The sequence below is a fragment of the Rutidosis leptorrhynchoides genome, chromosome 7 (assembly GCF_046630445.1).
Source record: "Rutidosis leptorrhynchoides isolate AG116_Rl617_1_P2 chromosome 7, CSIRO_AGI_Rlap_v1, whole genome shotgun sequence".
Classification (NCBI taxonomy): domain Eukaryota; kingdom Viridiplantae; phylum Streptophyta; class Magnoliopsida; order Asterales; family Asteraceae; genus Rutidosis; species Rutidosis leptorrhynchoides.
This window is the reverse complement of record NC_092339.1, coordinates 8,146,840-8,162,252: the sequence shown is the minus strand read 5'-3', so window position 1 is coordinate 8,162,252 and position 15,413 is coordinate 8,146,840. Positions and strand designations below refer to the sequence as shown.

Here is a 15,413-nt window from a genome sequence, read left to right as displayed (position 1 = left end):
GTGGCATGCACTACCTGTAACTGCAAGAACACAGCTAACAAACCGATTAAACGCACCGACTCAATTAGAATTAAACTAAAATAAACAGTTAAAATTAACTAAAAACAAACTTAATTTTCAAACTTAATTTTCAACACAACTGTCCCGGGCAGCGGCGCCAAAAACTTGATGTGTGAAATCTAGTATATAAATTATCTCTGGAAATATGTCTGGTTAAAGATTACTACACACTTACGGGCAGTGTACCCGATCGTGCAATAGTATAAAAATGGTAATTCCAAGTATCGTTCCAAGGACAGTATTAACGTGAGAATTAAGTTTGCAAATAAAAGTAAACTAAGTTAAACTATGAAAATTGAAAGTACGAGATAGTTTGTTTTGCGGCTATTTAACGATTAGCCAAATCTTAGCTTTAAAAAGTAAAAGACAATATTTTTGGGTTTTTAAGTTTAAATAAAATAAATGCAGACTCAACAAACAAATTAAAGATAGTTTTGAATTCAATGGATAAAAGAATGTTCGCCTAGATATCCTATTCGCAGTGTTGGATGAATTGTTATTAAGCACTAGTTCTATTAATCAATGCATGCAATTACAGAGTCGGTTTACCCAGAGTTCTCTTTTAGCAAACACGTCAAACTAGGATTTATTGGCTTAGGGTTCCCTTTCACCAAAAACCATCTTTCGTTTGTGACTTAGTAACTAGCTAATTATAAGATTAAGATTCAATTGGTTACGCGTTCGCTCCACACAATTCACCCCTATTTTGTTCAATTACGTTACCCGGTTTACCCCCTTGGTCCAGTAAGCACCCAATCGGTTAAGACAAATCAATTGGAAATTAGATCACTAAATTGAAACAAGGTTCCCTTTGTTCAAACAAGATTCACTAATCAACCTAGTAACAATAATTAACACCCACAAGAATGGTTCTTTAATCAAAACTCATAATTATCATGCATCAATTAATAAAACATCAAAGTATCATCCAAACACTTGCAAATATTCAATCTAGACAAACATTAAAAGCTTAGCCTACAATCATGGCTAAAACCAAAATAACAATCAAAGAAATAGAGAAATTCATTGTTTAGAACAAAGAGATAAAACTAATCAATAATTGAATCCTGAAAGATACACGAATCGAGACTTGTTTCCGGAATGATTGGTACCTTAGAATGACCTTGAAGATCCCCAAAAATCACCTAAGTTCGTCAAAAAGCTGCTGGAATTCGTCAAGATACGATAATAAAATATTAGGGTATTTTTCGGGCTTTAAATAGGTGGAAATTCTGAACCCGGGTGGAAGCTCGCGCGGCGCGCCATATACCCCGCGCGGCGCGCCGATTAACTGTCAGGCTGAACTTGCTCTTTGAATATGCTCGACCTATTTTTCCTGTTGAATGGCGCGACGCGCCAAGTTCTGGAGCGGCGCTCCATGTGAAATATGCTGAAACGAGCTGAAAAACTTAATATAAACACCAAAACTCGAATCGAACCAAACCTTTTCACTCGTTTACATCGAAAAACATCCAAAACCATCAAATAACCTCAAATTTAACCTCCTTGGTCTTAGAACTCAAACTTTCACAACTTTAACCGAAATAACTCCAAATCGTATCCAAAAGGACCAAAATGTACCCGATATCGCTAAGGAAAACGCATATGAAATATGCGATATCAATGAAGTTTATGAAAAATGAGTTTGGGATAAGGTTTGGGACTGACCACAAGCATATAACCCGGTTTCAACGTGAAAAGACACCAATACCCTCGAAATCCTCTTAAAAACGTGGACAAAATCGCCATTCAGCTCTCCTGTCGCGTTTCGCGACTCCTTGTCGCGTTACGCGACTCGTCCAGTCGCGATGCCCCTTCTCTATACGCGATAATCTGATCAGAAGGCCCCTTTCAGGGGTCGTCGCGTTTTGACACGTCCAGTCGCGTTCCGCGACTCATACTGGCGCGACACACTGGCTTGGGACGCGACAGTTGCCAGATATCCCCCCTTTCTCCACTTTTAAAGCTCTCAAAGTCAATTGCGGTCAACCCGATACGTATAAATGACTAAGTAGTCATCCTAAATTGTCAAATAACGTCACAAACATCACGTTTTGGAAAACGGGGTGTTACAATGGCATTTTGAGAAGTAGAAAACAGAAGAGCAGGGTTAAAAAGTATATGTGATGAAGGAGGAAATAGATTTTTTTGGTGATGAAGTTGCAGGCCAATTTGTTAAACATTTCCAACAGTTTCTAGGGAGGACTGATGAAGTAACACCTCTTGAAGAATTGGGGGATATATTTACTACTAGGTTGAATGATGCAGAGGCTAAAAGTATGATTGTTGAGGTGTCTGATCAAGAAATTAAGGATGCATTGTTTGATATTGACAGCAATCGGGCTACAGGTCCTGATGGCTATTCTTCTCATTTCTTCAAAAAAGCCTGAAATATTGTTGGAGATGAGATATGCTTGGCTATTAGAGATTTCTAAAAAAATGGCAGATTATTGGGCGAAGTGAATGAAACTCTTATAGCTCTAATTTCAAAAGTGAATACTCCCAACAAGGTGTTAGAATTCAGACTAATAGCCTGTTGTAATGTCTTGTACAAGTGTATCGGAAGATACTTACAAATAGAATCAAAATGGGGCTCAAGAAGATTGTGAATATAAATCAAAATGCGTTTATTCTGGGAACGCATATTCAAGATAACATTTTGGTTACTCAAGAGCTGCTAAAGGGATATAATAGATCAAGTGGTCCTAGAAAATGTGCACTAAAAATTGATATTTAAAAAGCATATGATACCGTGAGTTGGGCATTTCTGAAAGAGGTTTTGATTAGTTTTAGGTTTCATCCAACTATGATCAAGTGGATCGTGACATGTGTCACTACATCCAGCTTTTCTATTTGTGTGAATGGTGAGGCTCATAGCTTTTTTAAAGGTGGTAGAGGTTTAAGACAAGGAGATCCAATTTCTCCCTCTCTTTTTACAATGGTTATGGAGGTGTTAACTTTGATTTTGGCTAAAAGAACTCAAGCAGATCAAGGTTTTAAATATCATTCTGGTTGTAAGCAATTAAAACTAACACATGTTTGCTTTGCTGATGACCTAATGGTTTTATTCCATGGTGATCTTCATTCTGTCCAGATTATTAAGAGGGCTTTGGATGATTTTAGTAGTGTTTATGGCTTGTTACGTAATCTCGGGAAGTATACTGTCTTTTTTTTGAAATGTGAATGAGGAGGTGAAGAGTAACATCCTTAAGGTTTTGCCTTTCAATGCGGGTAAGCTCCTTATGAGATATCTTAGTATCCCTTTATTAGCCAAAAGGTTAGGGGTTGGTGACTGCAAATGTATTATTAATAAAGTCAAAGAAAAGGTGAATGGCTGGAGAAATAATAAGTTATCTTATGCAGGTAGGGTCCAATTAATTGCTTCTGTCTTAACATCCATGCAATTGGGCTTCTTTTTATATGATTCATGGTACTGTGATTGATGAAATTGAAAAAGTTCTTAAAAGGTTTCTCTGGAATCAAGGGGATAATGTTAAAGGTAAAGCTAAGGTGTCATAGAAACACATATGTAAGCCTAACGATCAAGGTGGTTTGAGTAAACCATTGAAGAAATGGAATGAAATTTTGTTGATAAAACGGTTATGGAAGATTATTGAGCAGGGTGATTCTTTATTGTCAAAGTGGGCTAATATTTTCAAGATAAAAGGTAGGAGTATTTGGCAAATTAAGGAGTAAAATTCAGATGGTTGGGGATGGAGAAAAATAGTGGGTTTAAGGGACATGATAAAATCTTATATAGTTCCTTAGGTGGGCAATGGGCAGTCAACTTATGTGTGGTATGATAAATGGTTCAATATGGGTATTCTAGATGATTATGTTGCTAGAAGAGATAGATTTCATGCCAGGTTAGGAGATTCAGTGAAAGTAGCCCAGATTATACAAGGTAATCAATGGTTATGGCGTGTGAATTGGAAATATGATTATCCATTGCTTTTCAACCTTGATGTTCCTCTGTTAACTAATCAGGTTGATAAGGTATTATGGGTCACAAATGATGGCAAGTTATGCAGATATGAAACTGGACAAGTGTGGAGAGATTTAAGGGATAATGGTCCAATAGTGGATTGGTATCATGTCATTTGGTTTCCACAAGCTACTCCAAAACATGCTTTTTTACTTTGGAACACTCAATTTGGAAGGCTTGTTACTCAAGATAAATTGTTGAGATGGTACCCTAATTTGGTTTTGAAAATGTGCTCTGTGTGAGAAATGTTTGGATTCTCATGACCACTTCTTTTTTAAATGTAAATATGCTAACGAGCTCTGGAAGATGGTAAATGTTAAGCTGCAGTTCAGAGGGTTGTCTGATAATATTCACAGTATTATGACTATGTTGGCTGGATACCCTTTTACAAATAACATATGGAATGTCATTAATAGACTTACTGTGGCTACTATGGTCTATTATGTTTGGCAATAAAGGAATTGGAGGACTTTCAAAGGTAAGAAGTGAAAAGTGACTGATTTAAAGGAAATCATTGAGCAGTATATTCGTAACAAATTATTGACTTTGAAAGTCAAAAAAAGTCAACCGCTTTTTAAAGTTGCAGCAGTATGGAAGCTCAAGTGGGAGGATATGAAATTCAAGAATGAGTTGGGGTAGTGTTGCTTTTCTTTGCGAGTCATGAAAGATGGGTTAGTTTAGCTTAGCCTGTGTATTGATTTGTTGTCTTTTGACTATTTAGCTATCTAGTTTGATTGTATTGTCATTTGGTTTGGTGGGTAGTCCTGCCATGATTTTGCTTTTCAGCGCAAGGTGTTTCCTTGTGCCTTTGCCTTTATTGACACTTGTTTTTTAATAACCTTTTAAAAAAAGTATTTAAAATGCGCGCGCGCGCGTGCACACACACACACACACACACACATATATATATATATATATATATATATATATATATATATATATATATATATATATATATATATATATATATATATATATACACACACTAGTACTCCATATAAACAATAAATATATATTTAAAACTTAAGTATACTTTTTTATTATTAGTTAAAGTTTATTATTTATTATATTATTTTATTAATTTAAGTACTATTTATATATTTGTTGTATTTAAAAATAAATTTAAATGAGTTAAAGTTTGAGGTGAGAATGTAAAATAGAGAATGTTTGATTAAAGGAATGTTAAAACTTTTTAAGTTTATGTGAAGTTGATATGAAGAAGAGATGTTTAGTTAAGTAATGTTAAGATATGAAGTGATCTTAGTAGTTCACTTTTTAATTATGTATTGTTAAAGCAATTTTTATTTATTTATTATTTTTCATATATTAGAGTTAATCAAATCAACTCTTAATAAATAATTTAATTTAATTTAATTTTAACCATAATTTTTATCTTTACTTACCACCGTTTAAAACTAATACATATTGAAACGTGAAACACGCTTTTGAAATTTAAATATAATAATTTTAAAAACATATAAATTTGGATGACTGTTCTCAAAAATAATAATTTAATTATGAATGATCAAAAAACATCAAATCAATAAAATCGTATAATGTAGTTCGTTAAAATCGTATAATGTAGTTCGTTAGTTCATGGTGAGACTCGAGTTTAGTTACCTTTAGATCGGTTTCGATGGTGGATCTACTTTACTGCTTTCGAGGCTCGTTTGTGTCTTTTGTTTTACCTTTGTTTTCTCTTCTCTTTCCGAGACGAAGAATCGTAATCATTTTTTTTCCCCAAACGAAATAAAAATAAAATTGTATAACATCCAAATATATACTCGCATTTCGTATCTCCTACTTTAATTAAGGCAAATTACTTGGATACTGATAGCGCTAAATTTAGAAATATATAACGTAGCCGGCTTGTGATAGCCAAGCCACTAAGCCGACACAAAAATGGCTGACGACAGCACCTATTAATCCGAGCGAAAATACATCATATATAATCATTATATGCACATCTTCCCTTTGTATCTGTTACTCCGATTAATAAGTTCACAAAAAAAGGTTACGGAATCCACATTTTACAAAACCTCAAATCTCACTCTCTACTACATCAAACAGTTAAGTAACCGGCGTTTAGCTTCCGGCAATGTGGAAGCTCCGGTGGCTAGTGAGTTTGTTTATCTGCTCAATATCATTCGCCGCCAGTCAGGGACCTGGTGGCAAAACTAGCCCTTGGTTAACTTTACGCGGTACCGATTTTTATCATTTACAGTTATTTTTCGCATTTCTATATATTTCTATGATGATTAATCACGAATTTGGTCGGTTTAAGTGTGAATATTTGATATTATCGTGATGTTGTGTTTTAACTTAGTTATGGAGACGTGAAATTGCTCTTTGAATATTTTTTTTTGCCTTTGCCGTTTTTACTTTTTATTTTCGCATTACTATATTCATTTTCAGATGCTAGTTTTGAATAAATTGGCATGTTGAATTGAGAATGCATGACATCACTCTATTGTATTTTTGTTTCAGTAGTTGAGGTGTGAATTAGGTTTTTGAGTGAGTAAAGGAATTGCAATTTAACTAGGTGTAAATTACTGTTTTAGCTTTCTGTTTTCACGTTTCGATATTTGTTTTTGGACCTCCGTCATTCAATTCTGAATAATTTAGGTATTTAGAAATGAGAATGAATTATGTATTTAATCATCTCGACTTTGTTTTGAATTAGTTAATTAGCCGTGAATTAGGTTTCTGAGTGAGTAAACGATTTGTGTTATTCAGTTGTGAAGTTATGATCCGTTTATGGAAGACCTTAGGTTAGGATATATGAGTTTCTGAATTTGTTAATGTTTAATTAGCTGTTTGAAGTTCGATTAAAAACCTTGTTTACTTTGAGTGACTTCTCAGGTTTGTTACAGTAAACTAAGATCGATAGGATATCATGATTTGTAAACTGTAGTAGTTTTTTTTTGCTAATATGGTGTCTAGCAAGGGCTGATGCATCAATTGGATGGGATTATTAAGACTAAGAAGTCTTTTTGACTAATTCTACTAAGCGAGCTCTAAATTTTGATGTTGTTAGATCGAGTCTATTCATGAAACTTTGCAAATTCCACTCAGCATTGAGCTTATTATTTGACCACTGCATTAAGAATTCAGTAAATATCTTTACGTAAATAAGTGTTTCCTGAACAGATCCTTGCCTTACAGTTATTGACTGGTGCCACTGTCAAGATTAGCTAAGAACATGTTGTTTTGAATTGTGGCAGTTGGTTAAGTTAGTTGTCTTGCATAAAAATTAAAGTTGTGTTAACGTGTAATGCAGGTTGTCATATATGTTGAGTACACGTTTTACAATCTTTTCATCATGTTTATAACCTTTTATACAGGAGATTCTCCTTTAGTTGTTGCTCGTGGTGGGTTTTCTGGATTGTTACCTGATTCTAGTGAGACTGCCTACTCATTAGCTTTAGAAACTGGCTTAAAGGACACAATATTGTGGTGTGATGTGCAATTGACTAGGGACAATGTTGGAATTTGCCTTCCAAATCTTAGAATGGATAATTGTACCACAATTTCCTATGTGTTTCCTAAGGGTAGCAAAACCTACCCAGTGAACAAGGTACCTATGACGGGATGGTTTCCATTGGATTTCTCGCTTAATGACCTACAAAATGTCTTTTGTAAGTTCAACTTATTTTTCCCAATCTTTTATTTCTTTTCAGTATCAATTATGTGTATAATGTGATAGGTCAATGCAATTGTCAACCTGTCACATGTATAGCACTTTTTTTTCATCAAATTGACCATGTTTGACATAATCTGGCTCATAATGAAAATATAACTAGCAACTTTTACCGCTCTATTTTGCAACAAATCTTTCATCTTTTGCATGGATAAATCAATTGATGAATATTGGCACTACTCGTAATTTCAATTTGTATTGCAACAGTGGCACAGGATGTCGAATCTCGGAATCCGCGTTTTGATGGCACATTTCCAATACAGACTGTTGATGATGTTGTGAAACCGAACCCACCCGGTCTGTGGTTGAACATCCAGGTAATAATTAGTTTGTTAGTTACTTATAATATGCATACCTTTACCAATTAACCATAATACTCTTTATACCTTTGCAGCATGATACGTTTTACAGCCAACATAACTTCAGCATGAGAAATTTTGTGATCAGCACATCTAGAAAACTTATAGTTAACTACATATCATCTCCAGAGGTGAACTTTCTAAAAAGTATCATGACAAGATTTAAATCAAGCCCAACCAAATTATTTTTCCGTTTCCTGGGGCCCGACGAGATCGAGCCATCAACCAATCAAACATATGGTTCTCTTTTGACTAATTTGACTTTTATCAAAACATTTGCTTCTGGGATTCTTGTTCCTAAAGTATACATATGGCCTGTGGATGAAGATTTGTATTTGAAACCATCTACCTCGCTCGTCCAAAACGCTCACAAGTTGGGCCTAGAAGTTTTTGCATCTGATTTTGCCAATGATGCAGTACTTTCATATAATTACAGTTATGACCCTGTAACTGAGTATCTTTCGTACGTTGATAATGGGAAATTTTCTGTGGATGGTGTGCTTTCTGACTTTCCAATCACTCCATCATCAGCTTTTGGTGAGTTTAGTTGTAAAAATTGCTAATCGGGGGTTAATTTAATCGAATGGAACCTTGTAGGGATTAATCGGCCAAATCGTGGATTAATCATATTGGACTTTTTACTATACAAACTTCAAAATTATGTGTAAATGTGAAGAAAACCATAAACATAAACATAAACAAGAATAAACTTCAGCATTATTGTCTAGAGACATAAATAATAATCGTTTATTTGCTCAAATACTTCAAATTCGTAATTTAAGTTCATATTAAAATGTTAATCAGCTTTGACTTTGACCATTTTGACCAACTAAATCTGATTTTGATGAACTAAATCCGATTTTGACCCATTGACCAATTAATTAGAGGGATTTTGGAGAATCAAATCTGCATGCTTCTGAAAAGGGATTAATCGGGATATATACAACAATGTTCTTTCATGATTTTCTAACGTATATTCGGAACTACTGATGGGATGCCATTATGCCAATAATTTTGTCCAAAAATAATTTTGTCAAAAATTATCTTAGGCTAAGTTGGTAGAGTAGCTTAAATGCATAATTCATTTCACCATATAATATCGAAATCTTTCTTATTTAGATTCTTAATATCTTAACTCTGCAGATTGCTTTTCTCACCCGGGAACTAATCAATCACGGCCAGGTCAGTCCTACTAAAAACTTATCATCTTCACAAGTTGCAAAAAATTGATTCTGATTATTGTATTTTCTTAAATTACTATTTTGGTGCTTGAGTTACTCACAAATGGGCACTCCAATATTTCAGCAAACCCGTTAATCATCTCATCTGAAGGAGCTAGTGGGGACTACCCTGGTTGTACTGATTTGGCATATAAGAAAGCTGTAACCGATGGTGCAGATATTATTGACTGCCCTGTTCAAATCACAAGTGATGGTATTCCTATTTGTTTAGGTTCTATAAACCTCATTGATAGAACAACAGTCGCTCAGTCGGGTTTTAGCAACCTTTCAACTATTGTTCCTGAACTTCAAAATGGTACTGGAATATATACCTTCAGCCTTACATGGACCCAAATTCAGAGCTTGACACGTAAGTCATCTTCTCACAATTTATCTTGGCAGGTTGGGTAATGGGTTAAAATGGGTAATATATTTGGTATGGGTCACTTAGTTACCTTGTACTACCTCTTTTTGTTCATTTAACGATATGATGCTTTTGTCACATTTATATGTTTGAAGAATTTCTTATACTTACTTCTATGGTCTTGTTTTTCTGTTCTCTTTTGCTTTGTAGCTGCAATAGTCAATGTATATGCGAACTCCACTTTGTTTCGGAATCCAAAAGCGAAAAATGATGGGAAGTTTATGACCTTGTCTGACTTTCTGGAGTTTGCAAATAATGCTACATCTATATCTGGTGTCTTAATCAACATCAAGGTAAGACTACACTCTCGACTTTCTTTTTGTGCATCTTGGGGTGTAAATGAGCCGACCTACTCAAGCTCGACTCATTAAAAACTGGATTCGAGCCGAGCTTGAACACGTGTTGAAAGTCGTTTAATATCTGTTCTGTTTATATATTATTTAATAAAGTTAACTTATTGTCTATTCGTTCCTGGTCAGAATGCACCGTACCTAGCAGCCAATCAAGGGTTAAATGTTGCAGATGCAGTGATGAATGTATTAAACAATTCAACCTACAAAACTCAATCAACTAAGAAAATACTGATTCAATCACCTGATGGCGGGGTTCTGAAATTCTTCAAACCAAACAGCAACAAACATGAACTTGTTTATGAAGTTAACGAGAACATTCGTGATGCCCTAAACTCATCCATTCTGGATATTACTAAGATGGCTAATTCTGTTGTTATCGGGAAGCAATCCGTCTTCCCTCGCAATCAAGGATTTCTTCTTGGTCAAACTGATGTTGTACAGAAGCTTCAAGCATTTAAGCTCCCTGTTTATGTACAGATAATGAGTAACGAGTTTGTTTCACAGCCATATGACTTCTTTTCAGACCCGTATGTTGAAATAAACTCGTATGTCGTTGGAGCTAATGTCGATGGTGTCGTTACTGATTATCCAGCTACTGCAGCCAGATACAGAGGCATGTTTATTCTATCATTAAACTACTTAAGTATTAGTTTAATTATACTTTTATGTGATCAATCAAACGAAAGATTATCACCGTTAACCATTGTACTTATACGTATACTCTCAAATTTGAGTCAACTGGGTCAACTGGGTCTTGAAAAGAGCCTGTCAATGTAAACCTAGAGCCTTGATAAAAAGGTCTAATGGGTTTCCCTTCAACCTATTGGGCCCTATACAAAAAGATAAAGAAACATGTCTAATGGGGTATCAATTCCTAAAGTTTAATAAATAGAGATATGTCTAATGGGTCTTGTGCATGGGTTAAACGGGTTGAGCATAAAGATCATAATAAGTTCCATCCGTCAAACATTTGTGAAAGCATTCATGGCTATGTCATTTATTATGTATATTAATTAATATTATCTTTATGTATATAATAAAAATATAAACAACAATAACTAAATAATTTTTTTGACCCATGACCCATTTTGACCCGTTACTCAACCGGACATAACCCGACCCATTTGTACCCGTTTAATAATTTGACCCGTTTGACCCATGACCCATTTCAACCCAAAACCATTTTGAACCGTTACCCAAATCGACCCAACTTGACTCGTTTGGCATGTATACACATGTCCTGGATGTGTTGAATGTTCAGATAGAAGAGTGATTCCTGCTTCCTCAATTTATTTGTTACTACTAAATATTGGCAAAATCAATACAGGTAACAGGTGTTTAAAATTACCATCAGATCAGATCCCAATGTATATGAATCCAGCTCCGGCTGGAAAATTACAAGAACTCATGTTAAAACAGGCGATACCACCAGCTGAGGCTCCCAACCCGATTCTAACCCCTGATGACGTGGCTGATGCACCTATCCCTCCTGTCACAAAACGACCATCTCCACCTACCAATAATTCCACATCACCTTCTTCCACACCATCAAGTGGTCAACCACCGAAAAGCAACGTGTGGATTCTGATGTCTTGGTTGACCGTCATTTTGGTTAGTTTTCTCGTGGTTTAGGAAAAAACAATGAATGTAAACATATTTGGTGATCGTTTTATGTCTAATCCTGTGCATCCCCCCTGTATTGGTGGTGATCACATGGTTGGTTTATATTAGTTATATAAAGAAAGCTTTGAAGCATTTGCGGCTCTCATATTGACTTTGGATTTTAATATCTTGTAAATATCAAAGTATGGAATTTGAGCATCGGGACATATAGTGATGAGTTTGGTGTGCCTTTTCCTTTGGCTTTACTGGTTTTAGTGTTCAGGATTTGCTCTGTTTGTTATGCTAGCTAAAAACTTGTTATGCAACACTGGTATTTTTGCATAATTTGTTTATTGTTAATTAGTTTACAATTGGTATTATTACATTAATCAAACATATTGCAGACACTGAACCAGTGACTAAGATACGATATAACATTATGTCATGCGACATACAAAATGAATGTTGAATTTAATGTTTTGCATCGTTACTTCCACTATCTCACCAGGTGACTTTTGCCAGTTCTTACCAAAAATACTGCTTGCATGAATGGCGCTCTTCATAACCATACAGTTGTTACAAAAGATAATGATAACATAATCTTTTTTGGGCACTGCATTTGGGTTGAACTTGGCTAGCAACAACTTCTGTTTAACAAAACGATCAAAATTGGTTAAGATGTGATTATTCGTATCTACTCTATCTTCTCAGGTGAAAATATGATTCTAATACATTTTACTTACTCAACACACCTCTGCCAATTCTATTTACTTGCCCTCAATGAACTTTATCGCCTAATATCCATATTAGTTATGAACTTATGATGTAAGCTTGTGTAAAGTAGTGTAGGGGACTCAAAGTAACACAGCAACAACATATTCTACATATGTCATAGACCATTAGTAATGCAATTCAGAGACCAAAGTGTGCTAGGAAGGATAAGGAAAGAAAAGCATTGGTTAAATATAAATTCAGTCAAGAACCAATTTACTAACACCTAGAAAATTTTTTAGTCAAGCCTTTTCTCAAAAATAAATTTAAATATGAGATACAAATCTATTAACAAATATGCTGGCTGTTAAGCTGCAGCACCCTATCCTTTCTTCTTATGTAGCTTCTTCATGTAGAATTCAAGCTCCTTACCTTCCAATATGTATCTGCCAACCCACAATAAACAGAATTAGGATAGGGGGAGAAAAATCTATAAGTACGCCTCACAAGTCACAACATCATATTCTTTATCATACGATAACAATAAATCATTTTCTATATCATACGATAACAATAAGTAGCTAGTTACTCTCTAGCAATCGAACATTCCCAAATTATTCCAATAATAAGTGATTATTAGGTGGTATACACATGAACAATTAGGTCACGGCTTATCTACAAAGATTATTATGGAGATGTAACATAATATATGCTGCCTATGTTAAGCTAATTTTAAAATTTGTAATATTAAGCAACCTAAGGACAAACAATATAACTGGCTCATATTCTCGAATACAAGAATAGAGTTGGTTGAATTCACATACCCATCAGCACGACCACATTGGCCAGGGCGTGAAGAGATTGCCACCAAAAGCCGCCCACCGGAAAATTGTTCTTCAACGTGTGGGTCAAGTAATTTACGGTCCTCTTGACGCTTTTCGATTTTCCTCGCAACATGATTACTCTTCTTAGCATCCTCCGGTGCACCCTCGACGTCCTATATAAATCAATAAAAACATAACATTTAAAAAAATTTCTTATTCTTTAACTTCATCCTATATAAAACAATAAAAATAAAAACAGACAATAAAACAAAAAATATAAGCAACATTAAAGGTAATTCTTATTCTTTAACAATCAATAACATACCTCCCCCTCTTTTTTTTGTTGTTGAAGCAGTTGTTTTCTTCTTACGACCAATATCAACGCCATAGTGTTGTAGATACCATTGCTTAAAAGGAGCAGCACAATAGCACTCTTGACAAGAGTCGGTCCTGACCAGCTCATTGTTGGATGAATTGTAAACCACGTCCAAAATACGCGTCTTTCTGGTTACAGCCTCGCTTCCCCAAGAGTAATTACCTGTGTCCAACCTCAAAGCACGCCATTTGACATTACCGCCACGTACCCGCACCCTCCTAACAGTTTTGTTGCTGGAGATCTTAGTGTTTGCTGGCTGTCTGCCGAGCTCGTACCTTATAAGAAATATAGAAACTGTGACATAAAATTCTCATTTGAGTGAATGTAATTATAAAAAAAACTATAAACAATCAGCATACAAGATCAAGAGAAATACTTACGCTTCTTTCTCCAGGCCTTCTTCTTTCCACCAGTTTCACGTCTTTTGTGCATGGAATCACGAGAGATACCTGCATTCACAATGAAATCAACATCGCAGTGTTAAAATGGAAAAGATCACGATGAAATTGGGGCAAAATTTTATGAAACTAATCCAGAAATCGATGAAATCTACCCATGATTACAGATGGCCAATGATCTAGGGTTTATCTGTTACGATCCCACATCGCCCCGGTATGGGATCGGGTGATGGCTTATAACTTAAGGTGTTCCATCCTTAGTATTGTTACGATCCCACATCGCCCAAGTATGGGATTGAGTGATGGCTCATAAGTGTTCCCTCCTCCTTCAAGCTAGCTTTTAGGAGTGAGTTCTACACTTGGGCTTATGGCTAGTCCGAGCTCACCTCCGGTTCGTCCCAAGGTGAGAATCCGGGTCTTCTCCGGTTCGTTAGGTAACCTTATGCCCTTCAAATTACCGTTATACCCTTTTCTACCAAGGTGAGAATCCGGGTCTTCTCCGGTTCGTTAGGTAACCTTATGCCCTTCAAATTACCGTTATACCCTTTTCTTAATGTTATCGACTAAAAATAATACAGTAATAAAAATAAAAATAAAAATAATTATTAAATGATAACAAACTGAAAAATATATTCGCAAAATTAAAATATATATATATATATATATATATATACATACATATATATATATATATATATATATATATATATATATATATATATATATATATATATATATATATATATATAGGGGCAGGATCAATGGGGAAGTAACACCATTCGGGGGGAAGCGGGGGGAAGCAAAAAAAAATAAAAAATTTCGTTTTTTTTGAAATTTTTTTTTTCCGGCATCAAGATCACAAGAAAATATGAACATTTAGAAGAGACACTTCGTGATGAATGTTATTATTTAGGCGGGAAAACGATCGACAAAAATAACATTCAAGATAATATTGTTCGTGAAGAATATGAACGTTTTTTTTTCATGTTTTGTGAAATAAAATTTAGCCCGATTTAGAGTTTTAGGGTTTAGGGTTTAGGGTTTAGGGTTTGGTGTTTTGGGTTTATTCCATAAACCCAAAACACCAAACCCTAAACCCTAAACCCTAAACCCTAAACCCTAAAACTCTAAACCGTTCGTGTTAAAAACTCAATCTAAATCCTAAATCTAAACCCTAAATCTAAACCCTAAACCCTAAATTTCTAAACCCTAATATCTAAACCCTATAAACCCTAATATCTAAACCCTAATATCTAAACCCCAATAGCTAAAACCTCAAAATACGCTCGAAAAACACGATAATTGTTATATATTACTTTTCGAGCGTTTTCCCGCCAAAATAAAAACATTTATCACAAAGTGTCTCTACTAAATGTTCATATTTTCATCTCATCTATAATG

The 15,413-nt window shown here is 34.9% G+C and overlaps 2 protein-coding genes across 2 annotated transcripts; one reads left to right on the top strand and one right to left on the bottom strand.

Moving 5' to 3' along the window:
* The first annotated feature begins 6,143 nt into the window (after window positions 1-6,143).
* Window positions 6,144-11,733, top strand: LOC139858287 (glycerophosphodiester phosphodiesterase GDPDL3-like). The gene is made up of 9 exons (XM_071847147.1): window positions 6,144-6,246; window positions 7,390-7,683; window positions 7,953-8,062; window positions 8,140-8,641; window positions 9,248-9,286; window positions 9,410-9,694; window positions 9,899-10,041; window positions 10,228-10,714; window positions 11,429-11,733. The coding sequence occupies exons 1-9, from the start codon at window positions 6,144-6,146 to the stop codon at window positions 11,731-11,733; spliced, it is 2,268 nt and encodes a 755-aa protein (XP_071703248.1).
* Window positions 11,734-12,796: 1,063 nt separating this feature from the next.
* LOC139858032 (small ribosomal subunit protein eS8-like) lies at window positions 12,797-14,046 on the bottom strand. The gene is made up of 4 exons (XM_071846883.1): window positions 13,991-14,046; window positions 13,550-13,889; window positions 13,239-13,402; window positions 12,797-12,860 (listed from the first exon to the last, which is right to left on the bottom strand). Exons 1-4 carry the CDS (start codon window positions 14,044-14,046, stop codon window positions 12,797-12,799), a joined length of 624 nt encoding a protein of 207 aa, XP_071702984.1.
* Between the last annotated feature and the right edge of the window lie 1,367 nt (window positions 14,047-15,413).